The sequence below is a fragment of the Anopheles coluzzii genome, chromosome X, assembly GCF_943734685.1.
Source record: "Anopheles coluzzii chromosome X, AcolN3, whole genome shotgun sequence".
Lineage (NCBI taxonomy): Eukaryota > Metazoa > Arthropoda > Insecta > Diptera > Culicidae > Anopheles > Anopheles coluzzii.
Genome location: NC_064669.1, coordinates 8,237,292 through 8,256,681, shown reverse-complemented (window position 1 = coordinate 8,256,681; position 19,390 = coordinate 8,237,292). Strand labels below are relative to the sequence as shown.

The 19,390-nt window shown below is 48.8% G+C and overlaps 2 protein-coding genes across 2 annotated transcripts in view; one reads left to right on the top strand and one right to left on the bottom strand.

The window, feature by feature from the left end:
- LOC120951350 (uncharacterized) overlaps positions 1-18,841 on the bottom strand; it is a 34,496-nt gene extending 15,655 nt beyond the window's left edge. The window contains exons 1-3 of the mRNA XM_040370030.2: positions 17,917-18,841; positions 15,520-15,737; positions 4,434-4,576 (exon numbers count right to left, since the gene is read on the bottom strand). Coding sequence (XP_040225964.2) covers positions 4,434-4,576; positions 15,520-15,577 — 201 coding nt within the window. The 5' untranslated portion in view covers positions 15,578-15,737; positions 17,917-18,841. The remainder of the gene's footprint in view (positions 1-4,433; positions 4,577-15,519; positions 15,738-17,916) is intronic.
- The window catches only part of LOC120958116 (dorsal-ventral patterning protein Sog), a 247,514-nt gene that overhangs the window by 116,161 nt on the left and 111,963 nt on the right, over positions 1-19,390 (top strand). The gene's annotated exons all lie outside the window — the stretch shown is intronic.

The following is a 19,390-nucleotide window of genomic DNA, read 5'->3' as shown; positions in this document are numbered from 1 at the left end:
CATTATTCATCTTGTTCCTGCTATTTTTTACACATCAATGATGTATACTAGACCCACATAACATGAACAGTGTGGTTTAATCTATCTCAAACATATGAAATATGTTGGTTGTTCCCTTGAACGTGCAACAATCGTCCAATATCACTGTACAAAATAATTAAAAAAAAAAACCCTTTTTGCCAAATCAACATTCTCGCTCCTCCACTGTGCGATTGAAAAAGAATCGGTTGAAGTGCACCGACTATATGTGTGTGTGTGTGTGTGTGTGTGTGTGTGTGTGTGTGTGTGTTACAACAATAATAAAGATGAGCTAAACTTTCAGCAGCAAAGCGAAGTGACGAGGCAAAAACAAGCAATCGCCTGACAGCTGTGACGGGCGAGTCCTTCTCGCCCTTTGCCCGTTTTGCTGCGACGAGTAGCTATAATGAGGACAGCGAATTACTGCACAAAGATGATAGAGATGCTACTGCTGCAACCGAGCACGAAAGCAAGGGAGGAAAAGTTGACCTCACCACAGCCTCCTTCCCGCTGCTTACTAATTCAGCCATTTGCCAACTTTGGCACAAAGTCAAAAGTTGGTAGGAGAAAAAAAAACCCGCCCCAGTTTTCTCACATACGCACAGTCGGCACGGTCCCAAACTTCCTAAGTAAGTCCCCGAATGGAGGGACGGGGGTGGGGGGGGGGGGGGTCGAACGAAGCGATGTGTTCTGATTGTTGCCCTTGGTGATGTTTGTTTTGCGGCGGAAGGATGGATTATGGCGTCTTGTGCCGTGCTTGTGGTTAATTAAAATTTAGTAACACATGTGCGCCGCAAGCAAAAACAAGCTCTCACACGCACACACACACACTTACTCACTGACTGGGGGAAAGGAACGGGGTGGGATTATGTTGGGAGAGACACGCTGCATCAAGCTTTCAGCATTTGTGCGAGGGCGAATCTTAACTAAATCTCAAGACGCACTTTCTCAGTAATCTCTCCTTCTCGCTCGTTCTCTTTGTCATACTAAGCAAAAGCAGAGAGAGAGAGAGAAGGAGTAAAATGGGGAGGAAATTATGGCCAAACACCCAGAGGGAACGCAAACGCTGGCTGGCGCTTAGCGAATCCAAGGGTATTAGCCGACGCGCAGAATATTTGCACAACCCTCCACAAAAATCGCTCCAACCCGCTTACCGGCGTGCCCCCGGATGGTAGGCAAACCCGCAGCCCGCCCGCGGCTGCGAGCGAACTACTTAAAACATTTATTATTTCCCACGTCCTCCGCGCTGCGTGTGCACGCAAGATATAAGCTGCTTGCTTAGCAGTTCGAGGTTGTTGGGGGGGGGGGGGGGGGTGCAGAAGGAGAGCTGAAAGATTTCTTCTTCCCGTCTGCATTGGCGCGCGCAATACAATCGTGCCGGTGTGCCCCTGAATGGTAGGTGACCCGCCACGCACCGGAGTGTGGTTTCATTAGCGCAAAGCAGCGGCGGCGAAGGAATGGAACAAAAAGGGGGTAGGGGGGAGGGATAGGGAGCAATAAAATAGCTAGCGTGCGATAATGCTAACCACCTCCCCCTCTTCCCTGGAACAATTCATGCAGGAGGGAAGAGAATTTTAAATGGAATGATTCTTGATTTTGCAAAACGCGCACGCTAGAAAACTATGTCAGCCGGGGCGGAAAAGGGTGGGATAGGAGGGCTGTTGTTTCATTTCACTATCTCTCCCCGCTCCTCCCATTCCCCACCACTCCCATAACGTCCGGAGTGAACGGGTTTTTTTTTTTTTGCTCTTCAAAGTGTACCAAAACCCACCCACTCCGTTGAACAAAACAAGAACGGGTGGTGCAGGCGCTCTGCAGCAGCGGGCCAGCCGGGGGGAAAGAGAACAAATTCATTAGCGCGAAAGCTTGGCGTCGGTACACGCACCCTGCCCGCTTCCTCCCGGGCGGTGAAGAAGATGTTTCCGCGGCCGTAAAGAGAAACAAAAAAAGACAAGCAAAATTCAAAGAATTCAAAGCAACAGGCGTGTGAGCGCGTGTGAGAGGACGAGAGGTCAGGTTGAGCAGTATCCGTGTAAGACACCCCCCCTCCCCACGCTCCTCCTCCGCGGTTAGAGGATCTTTTATTCGTGGTGGGAGCGGGTTTTGTGTCTTGCTGCTTTGCAAAAACATCCAGCCCCGTGCGCCCGTGAGGCTGGCTAGGAAAGCAGATTGGATTTTGTTGCCCAACTGACACCTTCCGCGCTCACACACACACACAGCTCAGACAAACAGGCACCCGGCAAGCTCGAGCACGAAAGCTCACCACCGAACAACAAAAGAGGACCAAAACAATGGAGAACCATTGTTCGCACCAGCACGACAACCAACGGGTCCACGGGTTGCACGGGTTCAGCGATAACAAGCACCGGGACAACATCCCGGCCGCCATTGCTTTGTGTGCGGATGTGTGTGTGTGTGTGTTTGCTGTGTCATTTGAAACGACACTGCAAAGGGTTTGCAAAAACACAACGAAATTAAACGCTTCCTGTGGCGCACCCAAGAGCGCCGAGAGCGCCCAAGTCAATTAGAAGGTCCGGTGCCGTGACCAGGATCTCGGCATCGCGTTCTACATCTCCAGTGTTGAACGCGCTCCGTTGGGCAGTACGCAGTACTCCTCACGACCGTAAAGGAGGTGTGTGTGTGTGTGTGTGTGTGTGTGTGTGTGTGTTTGTGTGTGAGGCAGCCATAAACTACGCTACGCTTTTAATGGTGCGTTTGGTTCAGTTCAGTACGATTTTACAGGGTTTTCCGGGCTATTTTGGTATTTGGTCCTGCGTGGGAAATTGCTGATGATTGACTGACCCAAAAATGATGTTCCTCCATCGAATAAGCTTTTTGGCGCATAAAATATCCAATCCAAAAGAATTATCAGCTAGCCATTTTCAAGTCACATTTTCCTAAAATGCTAATCATTTAGCAAATAAAACGAGTGACACATCCTTGGAAAGCTAAAATCTCCCCCTGTCCGAATTGGGACTCTGAAATATAGAAAACAACGACTAAAGCATTTAAATAGAGTTGTCAAAGGTAAAAAAAAAGGTATAGGTCAGATGAAAATGTGTGTTGAGCGTCTTAATTGTCAAAATAAGCCTCTCGTTTATTTGTTTGTTTGTTGGATCGAATAAAAAATTTTGAATACTCATTTGACCAGGCTGCTATATTGGATTGTTACAATATAAGTTCAAATAAGGGTGCAATTTTTCAAAAAGGCTTTATTTTCTTTTTTTTAACAGGGTGCTTCAATGCTTACTTTCAATTGAAAAATATAGATAAAAAAGTTGTTTTACCTTTCTCAACAAAATGTGTAAGTATCAGCAAAATCAAAATCGATCATATATGAGCTAGCCTGAACAAGCCTACTAAGAATCGGCGTTTGTTTACATATTTTTCAGGCTGAAATAATCTAGGCTGAATATCGTGGGTTTGTCCAGTTTGGCGTATATTATTGTGTACGCCTCCGAGTGTCAAACTCCATATAAGACGTCTGTGGCTAGTAGTAGCGAAAAACCCCCTAATCATTGACACCCCAAAAAACAAACCAGAACGTGAAACCCTGCAATAACCGTTCAATGCAAGGAAACGATATGTTAAAGTACCGAAAAGATCCATTAAAATAGAGAGCGAATAAAAAAACAACTATTTAAACGCCACGTAATTCATAGACGACCCCTACCGAAGGACGATCTTTACAAGACCTTCAATCACCGCTCGCACTGCTCTCATGTTACGCGCTGTTGCGTCGTTGCAGGTGTGCACCGTATCCGTGTACGTTCCGGGTTCGGTGTGGCTGACCGTGTGCGGTCTACCCGTTTTGCTGCACACCGTTCGACCTATTGACATTTGGACGTTTGGCTCCGTGCGTCCCTGGGTGTGAATGGGACCGAAGCGAAATAGATTGGCAAAGTTTTGCCGTGCAAAGTCTCAGGGGGGGGGGGGGGGGGGATTCGGGTTTTGCTGAGCGGGACAAAACTTTTGCTTGACGACCGGTGTCTTCCGGTCCTGAAGCGTCCGGTTTCGCCAATGCCGTTGCGATGTGTTGCCCGAAAGCCGTTCTGCCTCCATCGCTGCCACGAAATGGGCCAGCAGGAAGGTTTCGCCCGGAAAGTTTTCTGTCGACCCGAGGGAAGAGGGCAGATATCCGACCGCTCCCGGAAGAGGGAGGCGGCAAAGCCTCCGGTGGATACTCACGGCCTGCTCTATTTATGTAACACGGAGCCGGTTGGTTGCGGTACGGCTTTAACCGGATGCTTTACCCTAAACGAAACCCTCCCACATACACAAGCACACGTTTCTGTGGCACACCAGAAACCCAGCGAGTGAGGAGTGGCTGTAGCATGTCATTTGTCAGTTTGCGGAGCCGAGTAACGGGTCCTTTGATTGACTCCCGCGAAGGGAAGAACAACTGTCACACTTACCTGGAACTGGCGCACGTCCTCCCGGCGGCCCTCCCGCACCCAGCGCACCGGATGCTTCGAGTCGCACCGGAGCGTCAGATTGCGGCCCTGGTCCACGACATACTCCTCGAAGATGACACCGAACGACCGCGTCACGTAGATCACTGTAACGAATGGAAAGCGTTAGCGAAGAATGCACTATCGGGTCAGTTACGACACACACACACACACAGGCAGAAGGAACCATTGACAGGTGAACCGACTAATAAACTGTTGTATCAACGCTTCAACGCTCTAAATAGGAATCAATAATCAATCGCCAACTTCTGCACGTCTGCTGCTATGCTCGCTCCGACGAGAGTTGTTGCGGTATTGTTGCTGGGTGAGCGAGAAGCGGTGAGCAGTGAGTTGAGGGGAAAAACAAGAAAAGCAGGTCAATCGTTGGAACTCGCCGACCCGAAATGAGAAATTCCAAGCCCAAACCATTCGATGGCGACATTCCATCCGACAAACCCGATCGGGCAAACGGGTCGAATTTATGGCACGCCGTGCCCCCTAACCCTACCCCCTCCCACAGCTATCCTTCCGATGGTCACAAAACAGGCGCAAAGGAAAAATGCTGGGGAAAAAGACCGAACTATATGGTAAGCCCAGTTTTCCAATAACTTGCTTCCTGCTCAATCGATGGAGTTGGTTTTGTAAGTTGCTCGGACGCTTTTTATGTGTTTGTTTTTTTTTTCAGTGGACATTTATGAGGCGGAATAGGAGGAGGCAGGGGGGGGGGGAGGGAGGTCAATTATTAATTCCCTCTATTTTTCCTCCAGCCGTACCGAGGGCTAGTAGCAGCCTCGAACAAAACGGGCTCGAAATCAATAACGGACTACGTAGATTAAAAGTACTGTCACGGGGGACTTGGGTGTGTTTGTGTGTGTGTGTCGGGCGAGGTGTAATAAAAATCATGAACACGTCCCTCCCCCCCCCCCCCCCCCCAAGGGTTGTTGATAGAACTATGTTTTAATATCTTCCTTCACCCTCCGCTCCACCGTACAGAAAAAAAAGGGATGACGGCGCAAAAGTGTCAGCGGAGAGCAAGCGACGAACGTACCCGTACAAAGGTACAAAAGCGGCAAAAGTGGTTGGTTGCAAACAGCTCCACAGAAGCAAGGCAACGCGAAGGGGTGAAATTGGGGGGGGGGGGGGTTAGGTTGAGAGACGGGTGCGGACTCCCGGGGCTGGTCGACCAAATCGAATTAAAACCCGCCAACCGAACCGACCAATTGGATTAAGTTGCCCCCACCACCACCACTACTCAACGCCCGGGGAAAGCGACACCAGTTTTAAAACGCTACACACACACACACACACACACACACACACACACTTTTAGTGTCCTTATTTTCCCTCCCTTTCTCTGTAGCTCTCTATTTCTCTCTTTTTAACGGTAAAGTTGTATGGCAAATAAATTAGCAAAGCGAGCCGCCTAATCCGAGGGGCCGCACCGACCGAAAAGAAACTCGGCTGCCCCACGTACACACACACACACACACACACAGCTTACACCAAATTATCGATCCTGCCGGGCACACGCTCAATCCGGACGCACTCCGCACCGGCAAAACTAAAACTAAAGCACCAACACGCAGACACGCCCGCACACTCGGACTTGGGTGTCATAGCAAAAAAGTAAAACGAAAGGAAATCAAAATGCCAACCCGAGGGGGTACCCGACGACACCACCACCACCACCGGGGCAAGGCGCATTACGTAATGCGTATTCGGGGTGAAGAAGCAGGCGAGCTTTAATTCCGAGCTTTTGGCATCCGAGAGCGGCACTACCAAAGCAAAATACACCAACGGGACAGCAAAACAAGGAGCATTGTCGCTGGGAAGCATTCCCCGGATGGCATGTTTGGCAGGCAACTGCAACTGTTGCTTGCCGGTGCGAGCTAATAGCTGCATGGTTTGGGATTATAAATAGACGCACGGTAGGCGAATAATCTCTATAATAAAATGCTAGTAAAGGGTTATCTCAGCGCTACTGTCCGGTGGGTGCTTACACTCTGCATACAACAGCAACCGTGTTGGTGATGGAAAACGCAACGCCGACTTCGTTTTAAGTGTTGCTTTTTGACTGCACCATATAGGTAAAGCATGTCATCTACGATATGGGAGGAAAGTTTTCCAATAACTGGTCCAAGGAACTGTCCAGGAAGCCTCCAAAGCCAGCCGATAGGTGTTTTGCTTCAGGTGTCCGTCACTGTAGGTGACGCGTCATGCCCGTAGGCTTTCCAGACATATTAAGAATCCTTGCTTAGGGCGACGGTCGATACAAGGCTTGATGTTGTTAAGTTGTCCGAGTTGTCGATAGTACTCAATGCAACAACAACATTAAAAAAAGCAAATAGGAAAACCACTGGACTGGATAGTTCAATAACTGAGATACATTAGGATACTATTGTTGGACCCGAATTAAAAAAAGAGCAGTATTAGGGTCTGGAATGGGGCCAGAATCTGTTCCAGGACCGGTATGGGTTCACTGTAAGTTCTGGTATGGGTACGAGATCAATTCCAAGACCGGATTGGTGTAAAGATCAGTTCCTGGGACAGTATATTGGGATTGGAATCAGTTCCAGTACCAGGAAGAGTTCTCCAAAATTCCAGGACCGACATGAATTTCTGGATCAGTTCCAGGATCGGTATGAGCTCTAAATCAGTTTCTCTCAAAGTATTTGCAACCTGGAATTTTCGTTGTCCGAAATTACATCTTGCACAACACTGTAACCGGACCAAATAAGCTAGTTATGTTTTAAATTTAGACATAACGTGCTTTCTAACGCTGAAACATACTGCAGAAGGAGTCTGATCGCTCTTTTTTATAGACGTTTAACGGGCCCTTGTTCTGGAAGCAGTAGCTAGTCTAGTTGGCAGCCCGCATGTCTTGCTCACGCTCCACCCGACGCGGACGTGGATCAACTCTCACTCTTTGCGATATGCGCGCAAGATATTTGAATGTCTTTTTACCGATGCAACAATAAAGCTTACACAGACTAGGCAATCCAAAAAGTGTTATCAACAACAAGCAGATATCAAGAATTGTGCGTGACGACATGTTATTGTTCAAATGCTGTTACGGAAATACGCTATCCAGAAACAGATTTGTTCTGAACGCCTCTCAATCAAGGAGGGAATTACAGTAATTGAAACATATCGTGCCGCAGTTAGCCACTCATTAGAGCCTATTGCTAGAGCAAACTGAACTATTTACTAATACACGCACGATAGCTATCAAGCAACCAATCGAATGTACGGTGAGCGATATGTGAAGCAAATTAAGCTGCTTTCGTCGTCAATTTGATTGAAACTGTACAGCCCGAATGGCTTAGCTTTTGATAGGTTGGATTACTATCAGCTCACTGACAGTCAGCTGCTCGTTTTTGTATATACTTTGTGTGTGTGTGTGTGTGTGTGTGTGTGTGTGTGTGTGTGTGTGTGTGTGTGTGTGTGTGTCTGTCTGTCTGTCATACCACTTTTTTCTGCTAATCTTCTTAGTAAAATGCTTTGCCAGTCACCAGCAAGGCGTGTCCACTGGTCCGATGCTCTCAATTTGAATGCAAAACGGCGCCCCGCATTGGATGGCACTCAATTGGGAGCAACTACTAATCTACTTCTCATCAAAAGGGAACATCTTCATCAACAACATCATCATCATCTTCGCCATGCCCATGTACACCGGAAAGGTTGCAGGAGTCGGGTTGGTGAAACGGTCTCTTGCTACACGACAAATAATTAAAACGACATTCAAAAAGAGGGTGCTTTTGGGGCTTTGACCCGGCCTTTATCCCGCGCCAGCAAAAAACAAAGTGTTGGATGCATTACAAGCGGGGCACTCAGGTGCGCTCTCCGCGAGAGCGATCTCTCGTCGGCTGACGAGCACGAGTGCCCACCGTCTCGGTACCGATGGAGATCGATCTCTCGGTACCGATCGGCAACGAGAGGGAACGTAGGGAGAGGTCGAGAGAGAGGAAGATTAGAAGAGATTAGGGGGTATTCGGGTCCGCGACGCGTTCGGAGCAACAGCTCACCATCTTCCCGCGTATACATGTAAAACACATAATAGGAATAAATATTTTAATATAATAGAACACAAAAGTGGCGACGAGGAAAAGAGTTTGTTTTTTTTATGATTTTAACGAATTTTAACGTGTTACGTGCTTAAGGAACATTTGTGTTTTATTTATTTGATTCCGTATTATCGTGTTCGTATTGTGCGCGTGTTTTATAAAATCGGTTCACCACGTCGAAAACGTCGGAGGATGGAGACTAGTGATATGAACATTGGTGATACATTCTCGGATGCCGAATCACGCCGATTGTCTCTAAATCGGATCAACGGAGCTGGTTCAGCGGTTCAGCCCAACGTACAAGGTGTTTTCGCTGCTCAGGACGCGGCTTTCCAAGCCCAACGAGAGGGACTGTCGGGTCAACGCCCGGCGTACATCCAGCCGCCATCGCATCCTGCAGCACCACCGCCATCGCAGCCAGCAGCCCCGCTGCCATCGCAGTTCGGCGCGTCACCAGCCATGACAACTAGCACCGATAATGCAACGATTGTGCAAATGCTGAATCTACTTCAGCAACAAATGGCCCAGCAACAACAATTCATCAACGAGTTTATGCATCAGCGGCTACTAAGCCAAAGCGCCGCGCCGCCCAGTTTTCATCCCGAGCAAATAATTGATTCCCTTTCTCGTAATATTACAGAATTCCGGTACGAGAAAGATGCAGGAATCACATTTAAACAATGGTATTCGAGGTATGCGGACTTGTTTCAGAACGACGCAGCAAGAATCGATGACCCTGCCAAAGTTCGACTGATGTTGCGGAAACTGGGTACGGCCGAGCACGATCGCTTTTTATCTTTTATCCTGCCCCGTCGTCCGTCCGATTTTTCATTCGATGAAACGGTAGAGAAGCTATCAGCGCTTTTCGACGACCAGGAGACACTGCTCAGCAAGCGTTTTAAATGCCTTCAGATGACCAAGAAGCGGACAGAGGATCACTTGGTCTACGCATGTCGCATCAACAAATCTTCAGTGGATTTCGAGCTTGGCAAGCTCAGCGAAGAAGATTTTAAATGCTTGTTGTTTGTGTGCGGCCTGAGGGACGAGGACGAAGCTGATCTGAGAACGCGACTCCTGGCTCGTATTGAGGACCGAACCTGCACAACCCTTCAGCAGCTGTCCACCGAGTGTCATCGTTTAGAAAATCTGAAGAGGGATAGCGCGATGATCGAGGGTCCTTTGCCGGAGCGAGTATTAACTGTCAACGCTAAAGCGGATCACCAACAACAGAGTTTTTCGGGCGCAGGCATACCTAAAAATCCATGTTGGCTATGCGGAGACCGTCACTGGATGCGAGAATGTACTTACCACACTCACCGATGTGAAATGTGCTCGCGAATCGGTCATAAAGAGGGTCATTGCAAAACAGCAGCCCGTCGCACGCCAAATAAGCGTTTCACCCAGCACGTAAGAACGCAAATGATCGCAGTAAACGTCCGTAATGTACAGCAACGGCGTAAATTCGTACCAGTTGTGATAAACGGCACTCCAATCCAACTGCAGCTCGACACGGCATCGGACATCACAATGATCGACAGGAAAACTTGGCAGCACGTAGGTAGTCCTAAACTAATACCCTCGCCGATGATTACTCACACAGCATCGGGTGCTAACCTAACACTGGACGGATATTTTATGGGTAGCGTTAGTGTTGCCGACCAAACCAAGATTGTAAAGATTTTCGTCACTTCAGCATGCCTACTTCTTCTTGGTTTGGATCTGATAGACATTTTTTCACTATGGTCATCTCCCATTGAAACATTCTGCTGCCAGCCCGATGACGTACGCACCACAAATTTCGGCAATAAACATCCGCCGTCACGTCTGAAACACACGCACGCCAAGCCAGCAAAAAATTGCGTGATCGCAAGCTCGGAAACAGACGTCAAGTCAATAATGGTCAATACGCAAGAGATAATGCCTATTAATTTTGCGGAGGTAACGAGGGAAACAGAAAAGGATCCGTTACTACAGATGGTCGAACATTACATTCGCAAAGGATGGCCTGAAAACAGAACGTATACAGGCGAACTGGCACGATATTATGATAGAAAAGATCGCTTGTCAATCGGCGGTGGATGTCTTCTTTTCAGCGGAAGGGTGGTAGTGCCCAGAGCACTGCAACAACACTGTATTCAACAATTGCATAATGCACACTCAGACATCATCAGCATAAAGGCCTTAGCTCGCAGTTTTTTCTATTGGCCATCCCTAGATGTAGACATAGATAACTGGGTAAAATCATGTTATGCATTCCAAGGAGTTGCCAAACCGCCGCCCTCAAGAGATACTGCTGTGTGTACAGCCAACCGCCTGAGACAGTTTTGTTCATCTGATCCGGTTTTCGCTAAACAGTATACGCGCAATGGATGGACCTGGGTAGCTGGAACAATTGTCAAACGCATCGGGACTGTTATGTACACCGTCCAGACGTTTGATAAGAGGATTATACGCAGCCACGTTAATCAGTTGCGCGATCGTCGCAACCGTCAGCAACATCACCAACATCCAGTTAAACCGGTTAATACAAATTTCCCTCTTAATGTACTTTTAGATACGGCACCAAACTGCACTCCTGGGTTACCGTCTAGCCCGCTACTGCAAATACCAGCATCGGTCAGCAATACCTATGACACCACAGCCGAGCCCAGTTGCGCTCCTGGCTTATCGACTGATCATCAATCGCAGACTTCGGTTTCAGTCAGCAGCCCGGATGTCGCCACAGCCGAGCCTAGCAGCACTCCTGGCCTATCGTCTGACCATCCACTGCAAACTTCAGCATCGGTCATTAATCCGGATGCCACCTCCAGCCGTGGCGCTGCCGCCTCATACGTTGCGAATCCAGCAATCCTGGTGCAATTTTAAGACAGGAACCACACCGGTCTTCTAGTCTTAGAAGACCGCCCAGTAGGTTCGGTGTTTATAGATGTTGTTCATAAAGAAGGGGAGATGTTGGATGCATTACAAGCGGGGCACTCAGGTGCGCTCTCCGCGAGAGCGATCTCTCGTCGGCTGACGAGCACGAGTGCCCACCGTCTCGGTACCGATGGAGATCGATCTCTCGGTACCGATCGGCAACGAGAGGGAACGTAGGGAGAGGTCGAGAGAGAGGAAGATTAGAAGAGATTAGGGGGTATTCGGGTCCGCGACGCGTTCGGAGCAACAGCTCACCATCTTCCCGCGTATACATGTAAAACACATAATAGGAATAAATATTTTAATATAATAGAACACAAAACAAAGCAACAAAGGGCACACCAACGCCAACAAACGAAACTGTAAAAAAGGAGAAAAAAAAGAAACGCACACACGTACGTCCAAAAATAAACCCAAACTGTTTTTGCAAATGGCATTCCCCTTAGTGGAGCGTGTGTGTGTGTGTGTGCCAGTGAGTCATAAATCGCAAAGAACGCATTCTCTTTGGCTCATTCACTCCGCGTGCGGCCGTCGATGTTGGCTTCATTCATTTCGTCCGGTTTTTGTTTGCGCTTTTTTGTTGTTTTTATTTATTTGCAAACCCCTCCCCCCCACCACCTCCCTCCTTCGCCTGTCCTTCAGTGGATGCAATGGAGTTTTTCCTGATTTTCCCACGTTGTTAAGCTGCTCTGCTCGAGTGCTCTTTATTCCCCATGTTTTTGCTCATCTGCTCTATCTCTCTCTCGCTCCTCTTTGTCAATGTTTTGTTTTGTTTTGTTTTTTTTTTTTGGTTCCAATCTGAAAGGCCAAAAATTGAGGTTATAGAGGGCTTTTGCTGATGGAGTATTGCATTGGCACCTTTTTGTCTGCTGCAAAAGCTCACACTGTCCAACCCCGCAAAGCCTGTTGAAGCCAGTGACAGGTAAAGGTGTGTGTGTGTGAGTGTAATAAAAGCCTTTTATCAGCAGGACACCTTCCCCGGCAGCTTCCGGCACAACGAGGGGTATAGGTATAGTGCGGGAAGGTAATCGATTTTTTTTCTCCAAAAACCCCTCCAAACCCCGGCGGCCGCCCAGTTCCAATTTGCTAGCGTAAATTATTGATGTTTCATTTACTTTTCGCCGTGTATCGCCACTATCACGTGGTGACGCTGGGCTTTCACTCTTCTGGTTCGCCTCATTCCACACGGACACAAACACACACACACACACATATACGAATCAATATACTGCAATCATACTACACAAAGCGCAAGGGGGCATTGCCACAGAAGGCCATCCCAACCCAACCCAAGCTTGGCAGCTTGTTGCACAAGGTAGATGAGGCACAAACAGGTCTGACGCCGCCATTTGTAGCTTGTGTGTCAATGAGCACTGCTGCAATCCCGGTCGCTGGCTCCCTACCAACTCCTGGCCATGCCGGGCCCCCAGAGGGGGCCAGGATGAAAACAATTATTGAGCGTTTGCGAGAATGCTGGGCCTGGGGTCCAGAAATAGAACTGTGCAGCGCTTACATAAGCACCCTTTCCCTTTCTGCTGTACGCTCTGCCGACCTGTTGCTGGAACTCTCCCCACCTGGCAATGGGCAATAGAATTCCACCAGATTGAAGACCATTCTAGCTGGGTACTACGCTCACTGTCACTGCTAGCTTGAGCATTATCTTACTGAACCTTCGTTTTGTTTGCTCCTTTTACCCGTACATACATTCCCGCGCGACAAATCTCTTACGTAATTAGCGCGCAAGAGCGGGTCCAACTCCAACTCCAACTCCAATTATCGATATCTTGTCGTCGAGCTGTCGTCGGCACCGGCAGGTTGCGTTACACACGCACCTCGCAGCACAACCCATTCATTCCGATCCAGATAAGAGCAGCCTAATGCGGTTCATTAAGTGGGTATGGTACTCCCACGGGTATAGCAGGATATTGCGGTCGTTAGCACCGGAGCACCGGGTCGGAAGCATGGTGTTCAAATTGATACTGACAGCCCGGGTTTGGGTCCAACTATTGGAGATGATGAGCTTTTGATAAAAATGGCAGGATCATCATGGGTGCGGGATCTCGGGACCCGCTAGGAGCAAGTTTTGGAGTTCGTGATCCGCTAGACTGCATCCATGATCCAGCAACGAAAGTGGATGGAGATGTTTCTCAAGAGCATGGATTGTACTTCAATCAAGTCTTACGACACGTCTGTGTGTGTGTTCCGACATGTATGTATGTATGGACTAACCTCCAACATCCGGCGAGGGAGTACCCAGGCCCATGGAAATACACACATGAATGATTAATTGATCGGTACCAATCCGGAAGGTTATTAAGGACAGGTGTTTGCCCATCCTCGTGGCGTCCTGCCACCCGAAACGAGCTTGGATGATGAATGATGAAGCTAACATTTGCTGCTGAATTAGCAATGCGGTACCCTTCGCGCCCTAGTGAAGATGCCTTCTTTCGCGAACGCGTCTCAGACGCTCAGACGTTTGGAGCAATAGGGCCGGGATAGATGGAGCAGAATAAATGATTCTCCCCTCCCCCTGTCAGGCGGAGGCCTACATCCACCTCTATTGTGCGGTGCACAATTTTGCACCCGGCTCCTTCCCAGCGAGTTTGCCTGCGACTATGAAAATGACCTTGCGCGTCGGAGTTACTCCGCGTTGGACGCGTAGATTGAGGCCGCCGCTACCTAATGCAGCATAAATCACATCAATTTGCATCGCGCGCGGTACTGTGGAGGGCAGGGTCCTGGTGCGCGCGCGGGGCAGAAGGCGATTATCTTCGAATGAACGAAACGGCCCCGTAGATCCGTCCGTCCGTCCGAAGGTCAAACCAATTGGGCAGCGGGCAGCGAGACGCGGTGCCGAACGGCTAGCAGACGTAGCGCGTTCTGGTTTGTGGGTGAATGATTTAATTTGTAAATTAATTAAACAACCATAAACCAGCAGCCGCGCACGGGATTCGAGCGGGTGGAGTGGATTGCGATGAGATCAAATTCCGAAAAAAAAACACACACACACGCACATAACCTCACTCCATCTTAAACCACGTTTGATCGGTTTCGGCCGGCTCGGGAGCGCGAGCTCGGGGCAATCGTTCACTTGCTGCGATGGATGGGATGTAAACAGCGCAAGTCGAGCGCAACATAGCTCCGGTGCTGGTGCGGTCCAGCGATGCGCCGGTAAGGTCGTTGCGGGGTCTATGGCGGCGGCGGCAATTATTACGCTAAATCAATCTGGTGGGGGGCCTTATAGGGCCTTTCGACTCCGATTGCACTGTCTGGGGCAGGAGTGTTGGATTAATTCTGGACTTTTTTTGTGGATTTCTTGTTACATGTCTATGGACACACGAGCCACAGCAATTGTCGCACCAACTTTCATGGGTTAAAGTATAATTTCCTGAAGTTCCTGGATCTAATTAAAAGCCCACTGCCCACATTTGAATGTCTGAACTGTTTTGTGGGTTGGGATGAATAATCATGGGTAATATTTTAGGCTCCCGTTCCACCAACTAAGACATTGGACACGCGTTGCGTAACGCGACCTTCCTTCTAATGTCGCCCCTTTTGCTGGTTGGTGTTTCGTCCTACTCCAAAAACGGAGTTCTTGTGCCGAAGTACATGCAAGAGAGAGAGAGAGAGAAAGACCGAGAGGGAGAACATCCATCGAATGCCCGCAAAACATTGGCCACACTTGATCATCGATCATTGAGGTTAGTTTGGTCGGTTGCCTGGAAACACACAGGTGATTGATGGCGATGTAACAGGACTTCCCCGTTTGAGGGTAAGCCACACACACACACACACACACACAGACCGACACGTGCCCAACTTCGTCCGATAAGGAACGGCTACCAGCAAGGGATGAAGAATTCATTGGAACTCTCCCAATGCCTTCGCCCCTGCAAGACTCTTCTCCATTATTTTTCCCTCCAATCCGTCCACTCTCAGACGGCACAGCGTTACGACACATGGGTGCATTACGTCCTCACAACAACAACAACAACAGCAACACAAACAGAAAACAGTCTGCCAGAGGCAGCACGACGACTACAAACAATTTTTTGTGTGGTTATACTTACGGTGCATGAAAATTAAAGTATTATATAAACGGCACAGGATGCTCCTTGCGGCGAACATACTTCCATACTATTGTCGCATTTGGCAGGTGTTGTGGCGATGGGGGGGGAGGGGGTGGGGTGTATGCCGGAGGTCTGGAGTGCAAGTGGAGAGTTGCTAGCGGGTTGATTGGAGCGGCGGGCGGCCAAAGCGGCTAGTTGATGGCGCGCTGGCGGCACGGCTGCACCATCCAGGCAGTCCCGGGAGGCAAAGAAAGATGGTCGAACGAGATGGGAGAAACGATAAGCACCGGAATACTACTACAACTACTACTACTACTACCACCACCACTACCAACACCCCTTATCACACTGTTCGGTGTTTGCACTGTTCGGTCGCAAATCTGTCTTATTTACACAACAATGGCACCGGCGTTTTGTTTTTTTCCCCCGGTAGTTGTCAAAGCGTCTACGGCGTCCTCTCTGTGCTCAAAAAAAAAAAACAGACACACACACACACACACAGACACAGGGCTTCGCACCCGAAAGGTTGGCCCGGATTCGGGTGCCCCCGATGATTGGAGCTATTAGTAGTCACGCACAGTAGTCACAGCGGTTGACATTTGAGGACCCGGTGCGGTGTGTTTTTGTTTTTGGTTTGTTTTGCTTCCGCGGGAGTGTTTTTTTTCCGTTTTAGCGTCGTTCCATCGCTCGTGCGCGTCTACACCGACAGGACACCGTAACGCGTGTGTACTTGCCAGCGAACAGGTTCGCTGCGGAGTGAGCGCCGCTTGAGCGCCGTTCGTTGCTGCTGCTGCTGCCAAGTCGCGCGGCTGGTTATACAACCCTACGGTGCCAATAATCCCGCTCGCTCGCTCGCTCGTGTCGTCGTCGTCAAATGTCCGGTGACGTTTGCAGTTCGGAGTTCGGCGTCCGTTACCATTCTGCCCTTCGCCATCCGCTTCCCTTTGGTTTTGTGTGTGTGGGTGTGTGTGTGTGTATGTCAGAATTTTTCTTTACGATATTGTTGTATAATCCAACTTTCTGTTCCCCCCCGGAGACCTTTCTTTCTTCATTCATGCTCTTTCTCTTTCTCTCTCTCTCTCTCTCTCTCTCTCTTTCTCTCTCTCTCTCTCTATCTCTCTCTCTTCTCACTCACTTCTATTATTTTGCATGATAACTACGATAGCTGCTGCACGGAAGTAACTAAAAAAGAAAGAGTCAACAATGTGCGCAGGCCCGCCACGTTCGAAAGATTCGAATTTAACGTCCGCTCTCTCTCTCTCTCTCTCTCTCCCTCTCTGTTGCTCGGGGCACGAACCTCAAAGAGCCGAGTGGTTCGGGACATGAATCAAAGTTAAAAAAAAAACATGAGAGCAATCCCTCACCTAACAGGCAATGAGTGTAAACGGGAGCGTTCGCCGCTCGCAAATCACCGTTTTTTTTTTTTGGCGAAACACGGTGTTGGGTTTGAATTTCGAAACGAATTTCATTTTAATCACCAGTGTAGCTCGGCTTCAGCCGCTTTGTTTGCATCTGGTGGTGTTGGTCGGCACATGAACGCGATGACGTCATCGGCATTTGTACGCCCGCAGGTAGTAGTAGCGGCATGTTTGTTTGACTGTTTTTTTTTGGTTTTGTTTTGCTTGTTGACATTTAAAATGTCAAACACGCTCAGTAGCTGCTGCTTTCGTGTGACACTAACGATACATTTATAGTGCATAATTGTACCGATAGACATTTATACTGCCAATGTTTACCTTTTTTTTGTTTTTTTTTTCTTTTTTCTTTGTTCTCAACACTTCCTAACGCTCACGTAACAGGCACGTGCTTTTAAGGATAGCTAAAGGATGGCACATTATTTCTCTTATTCGCTTTTCTCGCTTTCTCTCTTTTTCTCTCATGCTCTCGCTAACAACCTAAACTTTGCTGCTAACACGAGCAAAAGGGGAAATATTGCCTCTCATTGCAGCGACGTCTCACAGAGAGACACTAACTACCACACCACACTAACCACACTAACAAAGCAGCACCAGCAGCCTTGGCGATCCCTTTGTTTTGATGACGCGTCACGCCAAACCCCTGGCGTGACTAGCTGGCATGAAACTACTTTCACTAACAGTGCGCCCCCTCCTTTCCGAGCGGATATCACATTAAGGATATGCGTTACGACCTTTCCTTTTGGCTTCGGTTGTTAGGGGTGGTTTTTTTTCTTTTTCTTGGCGTTCGGGGGCGAAGAGGAGTGCCACGAATTTGTGAAGCGCCGGTACAGGCGTACGCATGTGTGTACGCACAGGACGGACGGGGATGGGAGATTCTGCATAGACATCTTGGGAATCGATTCGTTTCGGGAACTGATTCACAATAGATTGTCGTTTTTGGAAGAATGATTGAAAGAAAAATGATTCGTTTGCTATTCACCTTGCTACACGCACTGTTTAAACTCCATCAACACTCATTTTTATGTCACGCACACACACACACACATACAGACGCATACACTTCAACAAACGCTGAGGACACACGGGTGACTTGTGCGCCAGCAAAGCGTTTGACCAATCCAACCGATGAACAACAACAACTGGACGTTGTGGTGAAACCGTTGCGTTGGTCCAGCAGCTACCCCCACGGGACAGACACCACGGAGGGGGGGATGGGTGGAGTGCCTGAGAGGAAGGTAGGTATAAGAGTAAGAAATAGAAAAACAAAAGGAAGGTTGTCCCTTAAAATGTCGAACGGGACCAGGGAGCGGGAGGATGTCGTACTGTTCGCTAGCGAGAGCGCAGCGAAAGGATGTGTGTGCGTCCGGTGCCGCCTGTCAGTGTGTACTGTGTGTATGTGTGTGTGTTTGATGGTCGACGCGCAGCAGCGTGTGGCCGCAACGAGCGGCTAGTGGTGTGCTCTCTGGAGCGAACCCACGCCTGTTGTTAGTACGATTCCGACTCCGGAGAAATGGGAACCACTAGTTCCGCCTGGAGTCGTCTGGAGTCGTCCAGAGTCGTTCGGAGTCGTTTGGGGATAGAGTCCGCCGGAGTTGGAGTCATTCGGAGTCGTCCAGAATGGATCGGAGTCAACAGAAGCCGTCCGGTGCAATGTGCTTGTGATCAGGCAATTCATTTCGTTGTGTTTTGTTGTCTTTCATTTTGCGCGTGTACTTCGTATTCAGGCCTTTGTTTCGAGGCCCCAATCTGACCGACTCCGGGCGGCTCAGGGCGACTTCTGACGACTCCGACTCCGGGCGACTTGGAGCGACTCCGGACGACTTCGGTCGACTCCGATCCCGAACGACTTCGGATGACTCTGAACGATTCCGGAGGGCTCCAGACGATTCCCAACGACTCCGGATATTGCTCGGTGGACCTACCTTCCGGGATCGGTTCTGAAATTATCGGAGTCGACTCCAGTTTTTGGCCAATTGAACCCATCACTACGAGCGGCAGCGAGTCTGCGTCTTTGAAGACGGCGAGAGAGAATGTGTGAAAGGGATTGAAGGAATGAAGTTTTGGTTGCAATTTCTTGCTCACTCCCCCATCGGAAAGATGTATCACGTGGGGGAAGGAAGGGGGTGTGCTTTTCGGCCGTAGGATATTTTAATTTTTTTAACCGCTATCTTCCAAGTTAAAAAAAAATATAAAAAAAAATCCACTTGTTCATTCACAAGAATGATTATTCTAATGTCATTGCCACTGGTCTTCATACTTCTATGGTAGGCTACAGTTTAAACCAGACATGACATGGCAGTTATTCGAATGAAGCAGAGGTAGATTGAAGATTATAGGACCTAAAAACGAACGGGTATGATAATTTGAACGCGCCTGAAACGAGAAATTCAACATTCCGTCTTAGTAGTTTGATTAACGAACGAGTCGAGTAGGCAACTAATAGGAACCGCTCA